Source organism: Schistocerca piceifrons, chromosome 2, assembly GCF_021461385.2.
Source record: "Schistocerca piceifrons isolate TAMUIC-IGC-003096 chromosome 2, iqSchPice1.1, whole genome shotgun sequence".
Taxonomy (NCBI): domain Eukaryota; kingdom Metazoa; phylum Arthropoda; class Insecta; order Orthoptera; family Acrididae; genus Schistocerca; species Schistocerca piceifrons.
This window is the reverse complement of record NC_060139.1, coordinates 292657300-292673199: the sequence shown is the minus strand read 5'-3', so window position 1 is coordinate 292673199 and position 15900 is coordinate 292657300. Positions and strand designations below refer to the sequence as shown.

Here is a 15900-nt window from a genome sequence, read left to right as displayed (position 1 = left end):
TCTTGGTCTCTCTCTACGATTTTACCCTCCACGCTGCCCTCCAGTACTAAATTTGTGATTCCTTGATGCCTCAGAACATCTCCTACTAACCGTTCCTTCTTTTTGTCAAGTTGTGCCACAAACTCCTCTTCTCCCCAATTCTATTCAATACTTCATCATTAGTTATGTGATCAACCCATCTAATCTTCAGCATTCTTCTGTATCACCACATTTCGAAAGCTTCTATTCTCTTCTTGTCTAAACTACTTATCGTCCATGTTTCACTTCCATACAGGGCTACAATCCATACAAATACTTCCAGAAACGACTTCCTGACACTTAAATCTATACTCAATGTTAACAAATTTCTCTTCTTCAGAAACGCTTTCCTTCCCATTGCCAGTCTACATTTTATATCCCCTCTACTTTGACCATCATCAGTTATTTTGCTTCCCAAATAGCAAAACTCCTTTACTACTTTAAGTGTCTCATTTCCTAATCTAATTCCCGCAGCATCACCCAATATAATTCGACTACATTCCATTGTCCTCGTTTTGCTTTTGTTGATGTTCATCTTATATATATGACTTAAATCTAGAATCTCAGCTAAAGAGATATTAGTGAATGTGTGTGACCGTATCCTCAGAAATGTATTACTAACACGTTGGCTAGATGGCAATTGTTTTGGGTCCTTCAATCGAAAGCTATTTTATCCATGATCTGATGATTCACTGTCACAGGTCTGTTGCATCCTCAAAGAATCTCAAGAAGTGAACACAAAAATCATAATTATTACAAAAGTATTACTTTTGGTAATAGTCGAGAATAGTGTAAGATAAATGGCTATTGAAATCTGTTTCTAATAATATACTCAATTCAACAGGAGAATGTAAAGGAGACTGGAGAGACATTTGTTGATGAAGCTGTCTTGGAGGGTCATCTTGGAATTGCAAAAGAATTGTTATCTTTCATGCCACCAGATAAGAAATATGAAATAGGCTCTGAAGAAAAGAAGAGTATTAACCTAATAAAGGTAGGCTGAATATTAACATTATTCCAACTCTACTCACGGCTGCCCCTGAAATAAGAGACACTTCCATTTTACTTTTAAGTAATGATAGTTCTTAAGTTTAAGTAATTGCCTTACATATTAGTATTTGACTTGAGGAACTTGCTATGCAAGTAACAGATGTATTTGTGACTTATGAGTGTCGTTGTCGTTGTCGCTGCTGCTGTTGCTGTTTCTAGTATAAAGACTGGTTTGATGCAGCTCTCTACACCAGTCTCTCTTCTGTAAGCTTTCTCGTGAGTGCATAACAACTGCATCTATCTGAACCTTGGCTGTCCCTTTGCAATTTTTGTTCCCCACACATACCTCCATTGTGAAATTAAATATTTCTTGTAATAGTATTTCCACTGTAAATAAATAAATCCATGAAAATGCCTTTCATGTAATTTTCTTTGTGTATAGAATAGCTAGATTGTGCTCATTTAAGATTATCAGTTATGAATGTTATCCATATTGCAAGTCTTTGGTGGTTTCGTGATATTTTCGAAGATGCGTTACACTTTGGACGTATATTAAGAATGACTGAGATCTTTCATTACCATTTACATTCTATCTTTACTAGCACTTATTACGTATTGTCTGTATAATTAATGTTATGTGAGATATGTGCTAAACCATTTTTAAAATAGATTGATTTTAGTCTTTTCATTAACTTTCTTAGAAAATTTATTGCATTTTCATTTTGTGGTGAAAAATACTGTTCAAATCATTTTATTTTTTTATTGTTGAATAAATACAATAAAATCCCTTTTTAACAAATGTCTGGGGACCTAAACATTTTTTCTGTAAATGGAGGCTTTCATTAGATACAAATTTGGCTGAGTTACACTGGAGTGAAGACCAGAAAATTACTGGACCATTTTTGTGTCGTACAAGTACTTGCAATAGCAAGGTGAAAACTATAATATGGCATAGCTGAAATTAAACAGGTTTTCACTTTTAAGTTGCATGTACAATTGACAATTCTTGATTTAAAGAATTCCTCCAGATAGAATATAGTTTTAGTCAACTAATGACACAGATTGAATATGACAATGAGGAATCTAAGAAAGACTTCTTAAATACCGTGCTTTTTCTTTTAAGGAAAAAGGTTACTTGATACTTGTAGTCTCCTATAATTGTTTGCTGGTAGAATTGACTTCACTGACAAAAATAGCCTCTATCCCATAGCCCCTAGCATAGTTGCAGAAATTTGATGCAGGCCAATCCTCTTTTTAGTTAACCTCATTTGCACCACAGCTATCATATATTTATAGTTAAATGCTCCATGGGTTCCTTGTTAGGTCAGATTTGTAAGCAATCTCAACCTTTCAATGACTTCCTCTATCATTGTCAGGAGTTATATGTTAGCTATGTGGTATTTCATTTAACTGGCAGAATTATGTCATGGAGACATCACTAAATCGTTTGTGTTCCATATGATACCAGAGTGTAGTAGTTTTCTTCCTATCGTACTGCATATACTGGAGAGACCGATGTCTTGGTCACAGTTACTGTGGCTGCCTTGTTGATCTGGGGACCCAGAAGGAGGCCGCTGAAACCATGGCCGAAACGTTGGTTTCTCCAGTATAGTTTTTTTTACGTTGTAACGCGATACGACACTCAGAAAAGTTCTAGATTAACTGACTCTGGTCACATAATTCTAGTCAATTATATTGGTAGTCGTGTTTACATACACCACTAAGCATATAGCTATTGTCATAGTTTAAAGTTTTGATTGCACGTTTCAACCTCGGCAGTTTCTTTTGTGATTAAGATGAAAATACCAGTAATAGTAAATAATCATATTTCTATTCATGGGGCTTTGTTCAGCAATAGCAGATTTATTGAAACCACAATATTTAATGTGATGTTGATGCTCTGTGCAGTCTTCTGACAGTTTTTGTATTGATTGCCCAGTGTAACTGCCACCACATTCACAGGTAGTTCTACAAATTCCAGGAATGCTGAGACCGAGCCTGTCTCTTACTGGGTGCAGCTTCTCTTTAATTTTCTTCAATGATACAAATATGGATTGAATATCATGTCCGCCACTTTGCCTATTTTAATTTTTGTCGGTCCGAAGAAAGGATGAAGTGCAGTAGGCTGATCAGAATCTGATAGAATATTTCTGTGTTTTTTTTCCCCTTCCCCTTTCCCTTAGAGATGGCTAAAGTAATTGCTCATTCACTATAGCCATTCTTCTAGAACACATTTTTGTAGAAACCCGATCTCAGGATCCAAGTGGTCCTTGTCAGGAACAGTGTAAGCTCTGAGTGTATCAGCGCATTTAAAACTGCATTATTTTGGGCTGGATGATGAAAGCTGTGCACAGTGAGAGCTAAGTATATGTTGGACTCTGGTAAAAGGAGTGCCCAGCCAATTCTCCGTCACACAAAATATGTAAAAAAGTAACTTTCCTTCTCAGCAGTGAACTCAATATTGGGATGCATACTAATTATATGATGAATGAACAGGTGAAGAGCTTCAATCCATTGTGGCCACATTATAAACGTGCCATAACCATAACAAAAGAAGGAATACGGATAAAGAGAAACTGAATTTAATGGTTTTTCAAAATGGTCCATAAAGTAATTTCCGACTGCTGGGGACAGTGGAGAACCCATGTCTGTTCCACCAGTTATTTTATTATACCTACCCGAATAGAAAAAGTAGGTGGTTATCAAAGTGTGGTAAAACTATTAGAGATCCTTGCAAGGGAAGTGGTCTGCAAATGACTTAAATGTATCTTCGTTGGTAGTTCTGTGAACAAACAGACCATATCGAAACTGAGCATAATTTCATTTACATTCATTCCGATTTTTTTTAATTATGTCCATATCAAAAGTAAAATATTAACAGGATGCATTGTGGAATTAAGGACAACTTGTCGGGGTTCTGGATGGCAAATTTGTGAAAAAGTTTTTGATACAGTTTTGATCTCTATATGTTAGTTATTCTTCCAAACTTCATAAATAAGTGCCACTGGGTTGTAGATCACATGTACATTTGTATGTTGTTCTTGTTGTGGTCTTCAGTCCAAAGAATCTTTCGTTGCAGCTCTCCATGCTACTCAATCCTGTGCAAGCCTCATCTTCTCAGAGTAACTACTGCAACCTACAGCCCTCTGAATCTGCTTATTGTATTCACCTCTACAATTTTTACCCCACACGCTTCCTGCCAGTGTTACATTGGTGATCCCGTGATGATGTCTCAAAATGTGTCTACCAATCGATCCCTTCTTTTGGTCAGGTTTACCACAAAGTTCCCTTCTCTCCAGTTCTATTCAGTACCTCATTAGTTACATGATCTACCCATCTTAATTTTCGGCATTCTTCTGTAGTACCACATTTTGAAAGCATCTGTTCTCTTTTTGTCTAAACTATTTATCGTCCATGTTTCACTTCCATACATGGCTACACTCCGTACGAATACTTTCAGAAAATAGTTCCTAACATTTAAATCTATACTTGATGTTAACAAACTTCTCTCCTTCAGAAACGCTTTCTTTGCCATAGCCAGTCTACATCCTCTCTACTTCAACCACCATCAGTTATTTTGCTCCGCAAATAGCAAAACTCCTTTACTACTTTAAGTGTCTCATTTCCTAATCTAATTCCCTCAGCATCACCTGATTTAATTTGACTACATTCCTTTATCCTTGTTTTGCTTTTGTTGATGTCAATCTTACATCTTCCTTTCAAGACACTGTCCATTCCGTTCAATTGCTCTTCCAAGTCCTGTGCTGTCTCTGCCAAAATTGCAATGTCCTTGGTAAACCTCAAAGTTTTTATTTCTTCTCCATCGATTTTAATTCCTACTCCAAATTTTACTTTTGTTTCCTTTACTGCTTGTTCAATATACAGATTGAATAACATTGGGGATAGGCTACAACCCTGTCTCACTCCCTTCTCAACCACTGCTTCCCTTTGATGCCCTTCGACTCCTATGACTGCCCTCTGGTTTCTGTACAAATTGTAAATAGCCATTTTCTCCCTGTATTTTACCACTGCTACCTTCAGAATTTGGAAGAGAGTATTACAGTAACAGTTGTCGAAAGCTTTCTGTAAGTCTACAAATGCTACAAACGTAGGTTTGCATGTCTTTAACCTGACTTCTACGAGTTTTTCCATTGTTCTGTAAATGATCCGTGTTAGTATTATGCAGCCGTGACTTATTAAACTAATAGTTCGGTAATTTTCACACCTGTGAGCATCTGCTTTCTTTGGAGCAGGGATGATCATATTCTTCTTGAAGTCTGAGTGTATTTTGCCTGTCTTGTACATGTTTCTCACCAGTGGAAGAGTTTCGTCATGATTGGCTCCCCCAAGCTATCAGTTGCTCTAACTGAATGTTGTCTACTCCCGGGGCCTTGTTTCGACTTAGGTCTTTCAGTGCTTTAGGTCTTTCAGTGCTTTGTCAAATTCTTCATGCAGTATCGTATCTCCCTTCTCATTTTCCTTTATGCCCTCTTCCATTTCCATAATATTGCCCTCAAGGTCATCTCCCTTGTATAGACCCTCTATATACTCCTTCCAACTTTCTGCTTGCCCTTCTTTGCCTAGGACTGGTTTTCCATCTGAGCTCTTGATATTCATACAAGTGGTTCTCTTTTCTCCAAAGGTCTCTTCAATGTTCCTATGGGCAGTATCTATCTTACCCCTATTGGTATATGCTTCTACATCCTTGCATTTGTCCTCTAACCATTCCTGCGTAGCCATCATGCACTTCCTTTCAGTCTCATTTTTTAGACATTTGTGTTCTCTATTGCTTGCTTCATTTATCGCATTTTTATATTTTCTCATTTCATTAATTGAATTCAGTATCTCTTTGATTACCCAAGGATTTCTACTAGCCTTCATCTTTTTACCTACATGATCCCCTGCTGCCTTCACTATTTCATCTCTCAAAGCTACCCCTTCTTCTTCTATATTCCTTTCCCCAGTTCTTGTCAGTCGTTCCCTAATGCTCCCCCTGGAACCCTCTACAACCTCTGGTTCTTTCAGTTTATCCAGGTGTGATCTCCTTAATTTCCTGCTGTTTTGCAGTTCCTTTAGTTTTAATCTGCAATTCATGACCAATAAATTGTGGTCAGAGTCCACATCTGCCCCTGGAAATGTCTTACAATTTAAAATCTGGTTCCTAAATCTCTGTCTGATAATTGTATAAACAATCTGAAATCTTCCAGTGTCCCCAAGTCTCTTCCACGTATTCAGTCTTCTCTCATGATTCTTAAACCAAGTGTTAGCTAGTATTAAATTGTGCTCTCTGTAAAAATTCTACCAGATGGTTTCCTCTTTCATTCCTTTCCACCAGTCCATATTCACCTACTATTTGTCCTTATCTTCCTTTTTCCTACTATTGAATTCCAGTCTCTTAAAATTCTATTGTTGGCATATAAATTCTGTAATAATTGTAAACATTTGGAAGACGAAATGGTAGTATTCTTTAAGTATCTATTTGGCACTAGTCGGAAATATGTTAGAAAAACCAGCCCTTCATTAATTCCAAAGTAATTAACAGTTTTGTCAAAAGTATTGTTTACGTAACCATACATGTTAATTTCATCCTTTAAACAAATAATTCAGCTTAACCCTTGTAGTAGAAGAAACTGATAAAAAGATGCAGTTTTTCGGTGTATCCGTTAATTGAATGAGTTAAGTTTTAATTGTAATTTCTGTAAATTTGACTTTCAATAATGTGCAGTTTCAGTACCTATTATTGTTATGATATATAAGGGCCCAAATTTTGGTCTCACATGGCTGAGTTTCAGAGGAGGAACCTGTGTTGGCTAGAATGGCAACCATGTATCAACTTAACAGTGAAATAAGTGTTACACCAATAGGCCGAGTGTAAAAATAATGACATTGTCTTTTTCCATACATACCTTTCTGTTCTTCAAGAACTGTGAACTTTGTGGTTAGGTTTTTACTGCTCGTAGATGTTCAACAGTAAACTCTTGTTGCAGTTTGTGGATGTTCACCTGCTAACTATTAATGATGCTTATGCGAAGTTAAACAATTGTGCACTGGCCATATTACATGTGTATATGGGAGGTTGTGAAAAGTGAAAGTAAAAGACAGTGAAACGCAACTGAGCATCTGTCTGCTACATTATTTACAGTAGTCAGTTGGAATTCACAACCCATTTTTCAGCCAGTGTAGCAGCGCGGTATGTCGACACTGAGGACATCAAATGAAGAGATAGACACTGCCCCTCCCAAAATGCAGAAAAGTGTTTAGCTTTGGCATAAAAAATGGTCTTGTCATTTTTCAAACCATATTACTTTGCTATGCTGGAAGTTTGTCGTGAAAAATTTTAGACACAGCAAGCTTTCTTTGTTTACTGGTCATAGTAATGGAATGCTGTTGTGTGTACAGAAATTTACACTTAAGAAGTGAACTGAATAAGTGAATGGATTTTTTTAACATCAATAGGCTTGCTTTTTTCCTTTAATTCATATTGTGCTTGTTGTGCAGTGCTTTGTGAAATAATTACCATCTTGAAGTGTACTTTGAATTACATTACGTCTAGTTAAATGTGACTCTTCCTCTGTAAGAGCTGCTACATAATTCTAAAAACTTCACTGTAATACGTATATGTGAAAATTAATCATTACTCACAATTATTGTCCTAATTTTACTACACAATGTCTTTATAGCATGAAGCATTCTGTGTAACTGTTTCAAAAAAAAAAATCAAAGTCTTTGGCAATCAAAACAAAAAAAAAATCACTTATGATGCTGACCAGGAGGTTATTGTTGTCCATCAAGAACTATGTTGCTCTTAACATGCTATCCTGAGGAACTGTTCTAAAAATATTGCAAATTTTACTAAAATTAGCATTTTCTACATCCAATTTAAAGAAAATATTTAAAGCAGATCACTTTACCACTTTTTCTGTCCTCTCTTTTGCGAGCTAATTTCACCCATTTATTTACAAAAATAAGAGTTATGTTCATTCAGATACTGAGCTGTATGTACTCTGTTTGCTTTCTTACAGGAACTGGTTGAAGATTTTGTTTTTCCAGCATCACATTTAATGCTTCACCTGCAGAAGACAGGGGAGCTGTGTGCAGACCAGGCAATACCTGTATGTTCAACACCACTGACAACAAATGCAGCCTTTGATTTGCTTGTGGCTCTTTGCATAGCTTGTGTTCCAAACATGAAGTTACTTGTGGAGATGCTCACAGAAATGTTCTACTCGGGTAAGTCAAGCCAGTATTATTTTGTATGTGATCTTGCCCAAATATATATATATATATATATTATATATAAATACAAAGATGAGGTGACTTACCGAACAAAAACGCTGGCAGGTCGATAGACACACAAACAAACACAAACATACACACAAAATTTTGTGTGTATGTTTGTGTGTCTATCGACCTGCCAGCGTTTTTGTTCGGTAAGTCACCTCATCTTTGTATTTATATATAATTTTTCCCACGTGGAATGTTTCCTTCCATTATATATATATATATATATATATATATATATATATAGAGAGAGAGAGAGAGAGAGAGAGAGAGAGAGAGAGAGAGAGAGGCATTTTGTGTTTGCTTTAAGGAGTTTTCATAAATATAATCAGTTTCTGCTGCTCGTAGTCTCGCGGTAGCGTTCTCGCTTCCCGAGCACAGGGTCCCGGGTTCGATTCCCGGTGGGGTCAGGGATTATCCCTGCCTCGAGATGACTGGATGTTATTGTTGTCGTCTTAATCATCATCATCATTCATCCCCAATACGATCGGAGGAAGGCAATGGTAAACCACCTCCACTAGGACCTAGCCTAGTACGGCGATGCGGGTCTCCCGCATTGTTCCCCTACGCTCTGTCACGGAGTATGGGACTTCATCATCATCAATCAGTTTAAAGTAATGAGAGTTTACCTTGATTTTATTCTCTATCTGGAAATGTCATATTTTGCTGATAGCTATAGTTATGTAACTACTTGGAAGAGTGTCTTTGAATTCAGTCTTCCAAGTGTTGAAACATTTGTGTGTGTAGTCATACTTCAGCATGTTTTTAAACGCAGCTGAACTTAATTGCTAACTTAAGAGTTGTATGAATTACTGACCCCCATCATACAAATAGCAGAGAGAGAAGTTTTATCTTCATTAAGTAGCATCATATCTGCAGTTCATCCAACATGATACTTAAGAGTGTAAGAAAAATTTCCACATAAAGCGAAGGTGGCTCTGATTATTCGTAAATTGGAGACATCTGTTTGTATACCTGTTGTAGTGTGTTTCACAGACTTTTGATCATTGCTGAGAATGAATTTTGGAACAGTATACTGGAGAGGTGTAAGAGTTGAATAAGTCACCATAAGCAGAGAAGAGTTAAAGGACTAGTAGAAACTAACTTGGGGAGAATCAGTTTGATTCCTCAGAAGTATTGGAACATGTTAAACAATACTGTCTCTACAACTCATCTTAGAAGATAAGTTGTGAAAAGGGTAACTTACATTTAAAACATTTGTAGAGGTAGAAAAAGTTTCTGATTATGCTGATAGGAATAAACTCTTTGAAATTATGAAGTTATCAACAATAAAATACATGGAGTTGTACAGAAACCAGACTGCAGTTCTAAGAGTCAACAGACACGGAAGGGAGGGAGTATTGGAGACGGGTATGGGATTTTTTCTATACTTTGAGCAAGCATTAAAGGAAGCCAAGGAGAAATATATCTTTGACGTTCGCAGATGACATTGTAATTCTGGCAGACAGAAGAAGACTTTGAAGATCAGGGCATGGAATATCTAGTGTCTTGAAAAGAGCTTATAAGACCAATGTCAACAAAAATAAAATGAAGATAATGGAATGTAGGTGAATGAAATCGAACGATGCTAAGGGAATTAGATTTGGAAATGAGATGCTGCAATTATCGGGTAAGGTTTGATATATGGGCAGAGGCTCAACTGAGTCTACAACCCTACTAAATGGTTCTTAATCAAATGGTTCAACAGCAATGGCAGTTGGAGCTGTAAACTGAAGTACAGTGAAGAAAAAGTGAAGTAGATTTCATTTATTAGGAACGTTGTGGCCATTGTTTCCTGCAATGAGTGTTACTGATTGCCTTGCAAGGGGCACAACAGTAACAAAAGTTTATTGGTCAAACAAGATGGGGAAAATGTAGGAATGTGTGGATTGTAAGTGGGGGGGAGTCACATCTCATCAGGACAAAGATGGTTCACAAATAGTAAAAAACCGAAGGATTTAGAATATGAATTGTTGGAACAGTCAACCTGTTCAATAGATGTTGCACATGTGGACTTTATCATATTCCACAATCTAGGAAAATTCATGCTAGAAAATGATGAATAAATGGAAATATTATAGCAGCTCTTGGCAAATGTTTCATAGACATTCCAAATTCACCCTTTAGACATGGAAGCTACACAGTGAAAAACACTGAAGTTTGGTGACCTAAAAAAGGCCTTTGTATTAAAAAAAGATAGTATTGCTACCTGAAAACATTATTTCCCTTTCAAGCCACAAGATCTTCTCATTAACCTTGTAATTTAGCAGTTTGGACTGTCTAATGCTTTACTGAAGTTGCATTGTATCCTCCAAATAGTCCTTAGCCCACTAGGTGTTGCTTATTGTCACTTAGTCATCTTATTTTCAGTCTGATTCATTCAGTCCTCTCATCCTACTTAGTCAGTTGAACTTGCACTTGAGTAGCTGCAAATTTTTAATTTGTGTTGTTGTTGTTGTTATTTCTTAACTTTCTCAGACGTTAAGTCTGGTTAAAAATGGAAAGTGGCGTGGACCTTGATCAAGCGTCACTTCCTTTTAACTGTATGGTATGTGTTATATTGCATTTAGAAACTTTCGGGTAATTGAACATGTATCAATAATTACAGATTTCTGTAGTTGTACATATAAGTTTGGATGTATCTGTATTGCATTGAGGTACTGCTGGATATTGTGTGGTATGACTCCTGTAGTTGATAGTATAATTGGTATAATGTCAACTTTATCCTGATGCCACATGTCCTTGACTTCCTCAGCCAGTTGGATGTATTTTTCAATTTTTTCTCCTGTTTTCTTTTGTATATTTGTTGTATTGGGTATGGATATTTCGATTAGTTGTGTTAATTTCTTCTTTTTATTGGTGAGTATGATGTCAGGTTTGTTATGTGGTGTTGTTTTATCTGTTATAATGGTTCTGTTCCAGTATAATTTGAATTCATCATTCTCCAGTACACTTTGTGGTGCATACTTGTATGTGGGAACGTGTTGTTTTATAAGTTTATGTTGTAAGGCAAGCTGTTGATGTATTATGTTTGCTACATTGTCATGTCTTCTGGGGTAGTCTGTATTTGCTAGTATTGTACATCCGCTTGTGATGTTATCTACTGTTTCTATTTGTTGTTGGCAAAGTCTGCATTATTATTATTATTATTATTATTATTATTATTATTATTATTATATGAAATTGGGATACCTTTCTCACATAATGTTCATGGTTTCTTACAAAATTGAGTCTAAATATTAGTAACTGATTGTCTTCTCCATCTGGATCAATGAATCAACCAAGTCAGTGCCCATGCTGATGATGTCAAGAGGACATAGCTTGTTACCCTTCCGTTCTTCTTATTATTTCTCCTACTCCAATCAGCCCCCCTCCCCCATTGTAAGCCATTTGCAAACTTTTAATCTTTCCCGTTATTCTCTAGAGAGCTTCTGCTTTTGTGGAATTTGGTGTGTGTTTTGTGCATTCTTGCAACACCTCAAAAGTCAGTTTCCATTACGTTTACTTATGTTCTTATAATTTTATGTTATACTACTGGTTATCGGTATGATGAGGATGGTATTGGTATTTTATGAAAATTACTGTAATATTGTCATCTCTTACTTTACCTGCATGGTATGCATATAACTGTAGAACACCCCCCCCCTCCCCCTCCCCCTCCCCCTGCCTCTCCCTCTCCCCCATCTTTCCCACTCGCCCCCTCCCCCAGCTACATGAGGATGACCTTTTTTTAATGTTAATGCATATAGTTTCTTAACCATACGAATTGTTATAAAGTCTTTCAGGCAAATATTCCAGGGATGTATTATACTTGGAAACAATTTTATTTAGTCTGGGTTGAGCAAAGTAAATATCCACAATGTGGAACATCTGCTGTGCACTCCCCTTCACCTGCCACTTCCCGGTAGCATAATGGAAGCATTTGTTAAATTTGACATTGATGTTATGAACACCACACTTTGCAGTTGAATAGTTAACATTACCTTTGACAATCTAAAATGATAACCAGTCATTCAAGAGGATAATTGGTTGACTGTCATGCCCATGTATTATTTTGCACAGAAACTTCAACAGAATTTGTAGGCAATACCATTGTTCTCACAGGCTCCAGTATATATCAGTCATAGGATTGGTGTAGAAAGTAATCAATAGGTGTAGGCCTTATGCTATACGAGTGGACTTCAAAAAGCCAATTATCCATGTTGTCCCGCTATAAGATCATTGCGCGACAAGATCGGTGCATTGCGAGTGGGAGGAGAGTACATGTTCTGCATTCCCTACAGGCATGATTCTCGTGTAGTGCTGTTAAAAGTTGGAATGGTGCAGCAACTGGAAACGTACTCCAAATTTCATGTACGCAGGAGAACATGATTCTTTTGAGCAAAACGTCCAAATTGCGAACAGATTCCGTGTGAAATTCTGGTGGTGAATGGACTAAATGCAATGTTGTGTCCAGTCTTAGTGAAATGGTGACAACAATTTGGCCAAGGTCATACGACGACATTGGTGATGCTGATCAGAAAGGAAGGCCATCGACATCAACCACACAGCAATGTCCAGAAAATCAAGGAATGGACCCATGGCAGTGGCAGATTTTCGGGGGATGAGCCCTGTTCACATGGCAGTTCTCAAATGTCGTCATGACCAAGGAGAAGATTTCTATCTTCAAAGAATTGAACAGTTGGTAGGATGTTCAGACAGTTGTTTACCGAGAGTTGGTTACCTTCTTGAAAAATAGTGTCATGTAGCTATGTCAGCTTGAAGTGCACTGCAGCAGTAAATAAGTTACTTGGCCTACCACAATAAACTTACTTTTTGAAGTCCCCCTTGTACCTTCAAAACTGATTACTGTGGCTAGGAATATAGTGGTAATGAAGATGGACAAGGAATTTAAAACAGTAAATGACAGGTAATGATTCTCACTTCTTTGTATGATGGTAAGTGTTCAAAGACAAGGCAGAGAATATTATAGTGCTATTAAAAAGTCCTGGATGGGGCTGTGTGTTACGGGAATTCATCATAGTGGTTTACTATCAGTGGTGCAGGAAGTATGTGGCTAACAGAATGGCATGATATAGGAAATTGTCTTCTAGACTAGTTGGTGAAGACATCACATATCAGTGAAGTCTGGGCAGTATCTTCCCTGCAGTTTTGCATTTGGGCTGTGTGTTGCTGCATGTCTGGCATCTAAAGGGACCCAAGGCATTGGAAGGGGAAAAAAGGTAAGGGTTATCTGAAGTGCATGAGTGGCTGTAGCACTGTTAAAACAAATAACTATGGAGCCATCCATGTAATGAAAAAAAATTTGGAAAATATGATGGTATGAAAATACATGTTTCCTTTGTTTCTGTCATGTTTGTTTATTTTGTGACGTATTCATTACAGTTTACTGTAATCAACTTCATCTTCATCAATCTGTGTTGTTGTTGTTGCTGTTGTTGCTGCTTATTTATTTGTATTTTTGTTATGGGACAGGTATATTTTTCCAGTGGGTCTGCATGTTAAAAACTGGAATGAATGTATTCCAAAATTATGAAACCTACTTTATAACATGTTTATTTCCAGAGCGTGATGAACCGTTAGTGGAATGGGATTACCTTCCTCCCGTTGGACCAAGGCCACCAAAGGGGTTTGTGGGTCTAAAAAATGCTGGTGCTACCTGCTACATGAACTCTGTATTACAACAGCTTTATATGGTGCAGAGTATCCGTGTAGGGATTTTGGCATCAGAAGGTGCAGCCATTGACCTGAATGAAGACTTCAGTGGAGAAGAGAGGCTGGAAGGCGAGGTAGAAAAGCAGCTTACCTGATTATTTAGTAATTCTGTTTTCATTGGTCTTTACCATATGGTTACAGACTAGTTATCTTGCATTTTTTCTTTCACATCAGGGGACCTTAGAGCCAGCTGAAAATGATTGTAATGATGAAAAATGTGGCATTGAAGAATCTCGTAAGGAGTACAATATTGGCATTCTGAAACAGGTCCAAGCAATCTTTGGACACTTAGCTTATAGTAAACTGCAATATTATGTGCCACGCGGCCTGTGGAAACATTTCAAGTAAGCCCTAAATTTAATTTTTGTAGCATATTGGTTTCTACCTATGATACTGTAAGTAATGAGATGTTAGGAAGCATCATTTATGTTAGATTTAACATACTTTTGTTAATTTTCTGAGTCCATATTCAGGTTCTAATTTTTTTTCCGTGGTAATCTTGGAAAAGAATTTTCATATAAAAAAGTTTCTAGCACATGATGTATAGATTGGCCAAGCTAGGAGTTTGAGCAATAGAATAGGCTGTGAACTTAGGGGTAATATGGAGGAGACATAATTGACACTAAAGTGGTTTATTGGAAAAGGGTACATAGGATCTCCACAATCAGTCTGCCACATGCTGAGGAGTGTGGCCCTATACGGATGTGGAACTTGGACAATGGGAAGAGAAGAGAGAAGACGGCTAGAGGCCTTGGAGATGTGGTGCTATAGAAGGATGAAGATCAGCTGGAGAGACAAAGAGGTACTTAGAAGAGTACAAGAAACCAGATCTCTGTGGAGGCACATCCAAACAAGAAGAGACAAACTTATAGGGCACATCCTACGACACAAAATCATCATTGGTACAATAGCAGAAGGAGCTATTGAGGGAAGGAATCAGTGGGGGTGACCAAGGATATCATACATGCAACAGATCATGAATGACATTGGATGCAACACATACGTGGAAATGAAAAGGAAGGCAGACAGAAGAGAGGAATGGCACTCTACTGCAACACTAACAGAAGAAGAAGAAGAAGAAGAAGAAATGCTGAGGCCAGTAACAAAGCAAGCTGCCTCCCAGGAACATTATAGGTAAAGACTCGCCTGACCTAATTGGCCGTCTTGGGAGGACTGCACCTACAGTGCTGAAACCGCAGTACCAACATTGACCGTATGGCACTGGGACCCTCGCGTCACTGCCCCAGCCCCAGTGGAGGGATCAAACTTATCAAGGCTGTTACTATACTTCATAATAACTATATATTATTATGTTAGTATTAGTATTATATATCAGTAACAATTGTTTCTAACATGGAAAACCTAGGATGGAATAATGACAATATTGTGAAAATGATAGTTGCTACTCACTAGACAGCGGAGATGCCGAGTCGCAGATAGGCACAACAAAAAGACTGTCAAACAAACCTGTCATCCAAACAAACCTTCATCAGAATAGACAATGGACAAAACACACACACACACACACACACACACACACTCAAAGTATCTTGCTGCCTGCCAAGGCCAGACTGATGACAGCTTTATTTGATGGTCTTTCGTTGTGCCTATCTGCGACTCAGCATCTCCGCTATATGGTGAGTTGTAATAATTATATACAGTGAAACCATGCTTTTTCACTTTTCAAGGGACTTCAAAAAAATGGTGTAAAACGCGGGAAAATCTGAAATGAGGGAAATAATGTTTTAAGCTGTAAAAGATACCTATAGGATACCCCCTTGCACTTCATGTATGATGTGTGTACATAACAAGCATCAAAAGACTTGTCAGGGCCTTTTTTATTATATAATAAAGGTTTATTATATAATAAAAACCGCTGATGTAACTTTAATTTAT

The 15900-nt window shown here is 37.3% G+C and overlaps 1 protein-coding gene across 1 annotated transcript in view; it reads left to right on the top strand.

The window, feature by feature from the left end:
• The window catches only part of LOC124777808 (probable ubiquitin carboxyl-terminal hydrolase FAF-X), a 301616-nt gene that overhangs the window by 181821 nt on the left and 103895 nt on the right, over window positions 1-15900 (top strand). Inside the window, exons 25-28 of the mRNA XM_047253324.1 lie at window positions 863-1012; window positions 8031-8238; window positions 13855-14078; window positions 14179-14348. Of these exons, the coding sequence (XP_047109280.1) occupies window positions 863-1012; window positions 8031-8238; window positions 13855-14078; window positions 14179-14348 (752 nt within the window). The remainder of the gene's footprint in view (window positions 1-862; window positions 1013-8030; window positions 8239-13854; window positions 14079-14178; window positions 14349-15900) is intronic.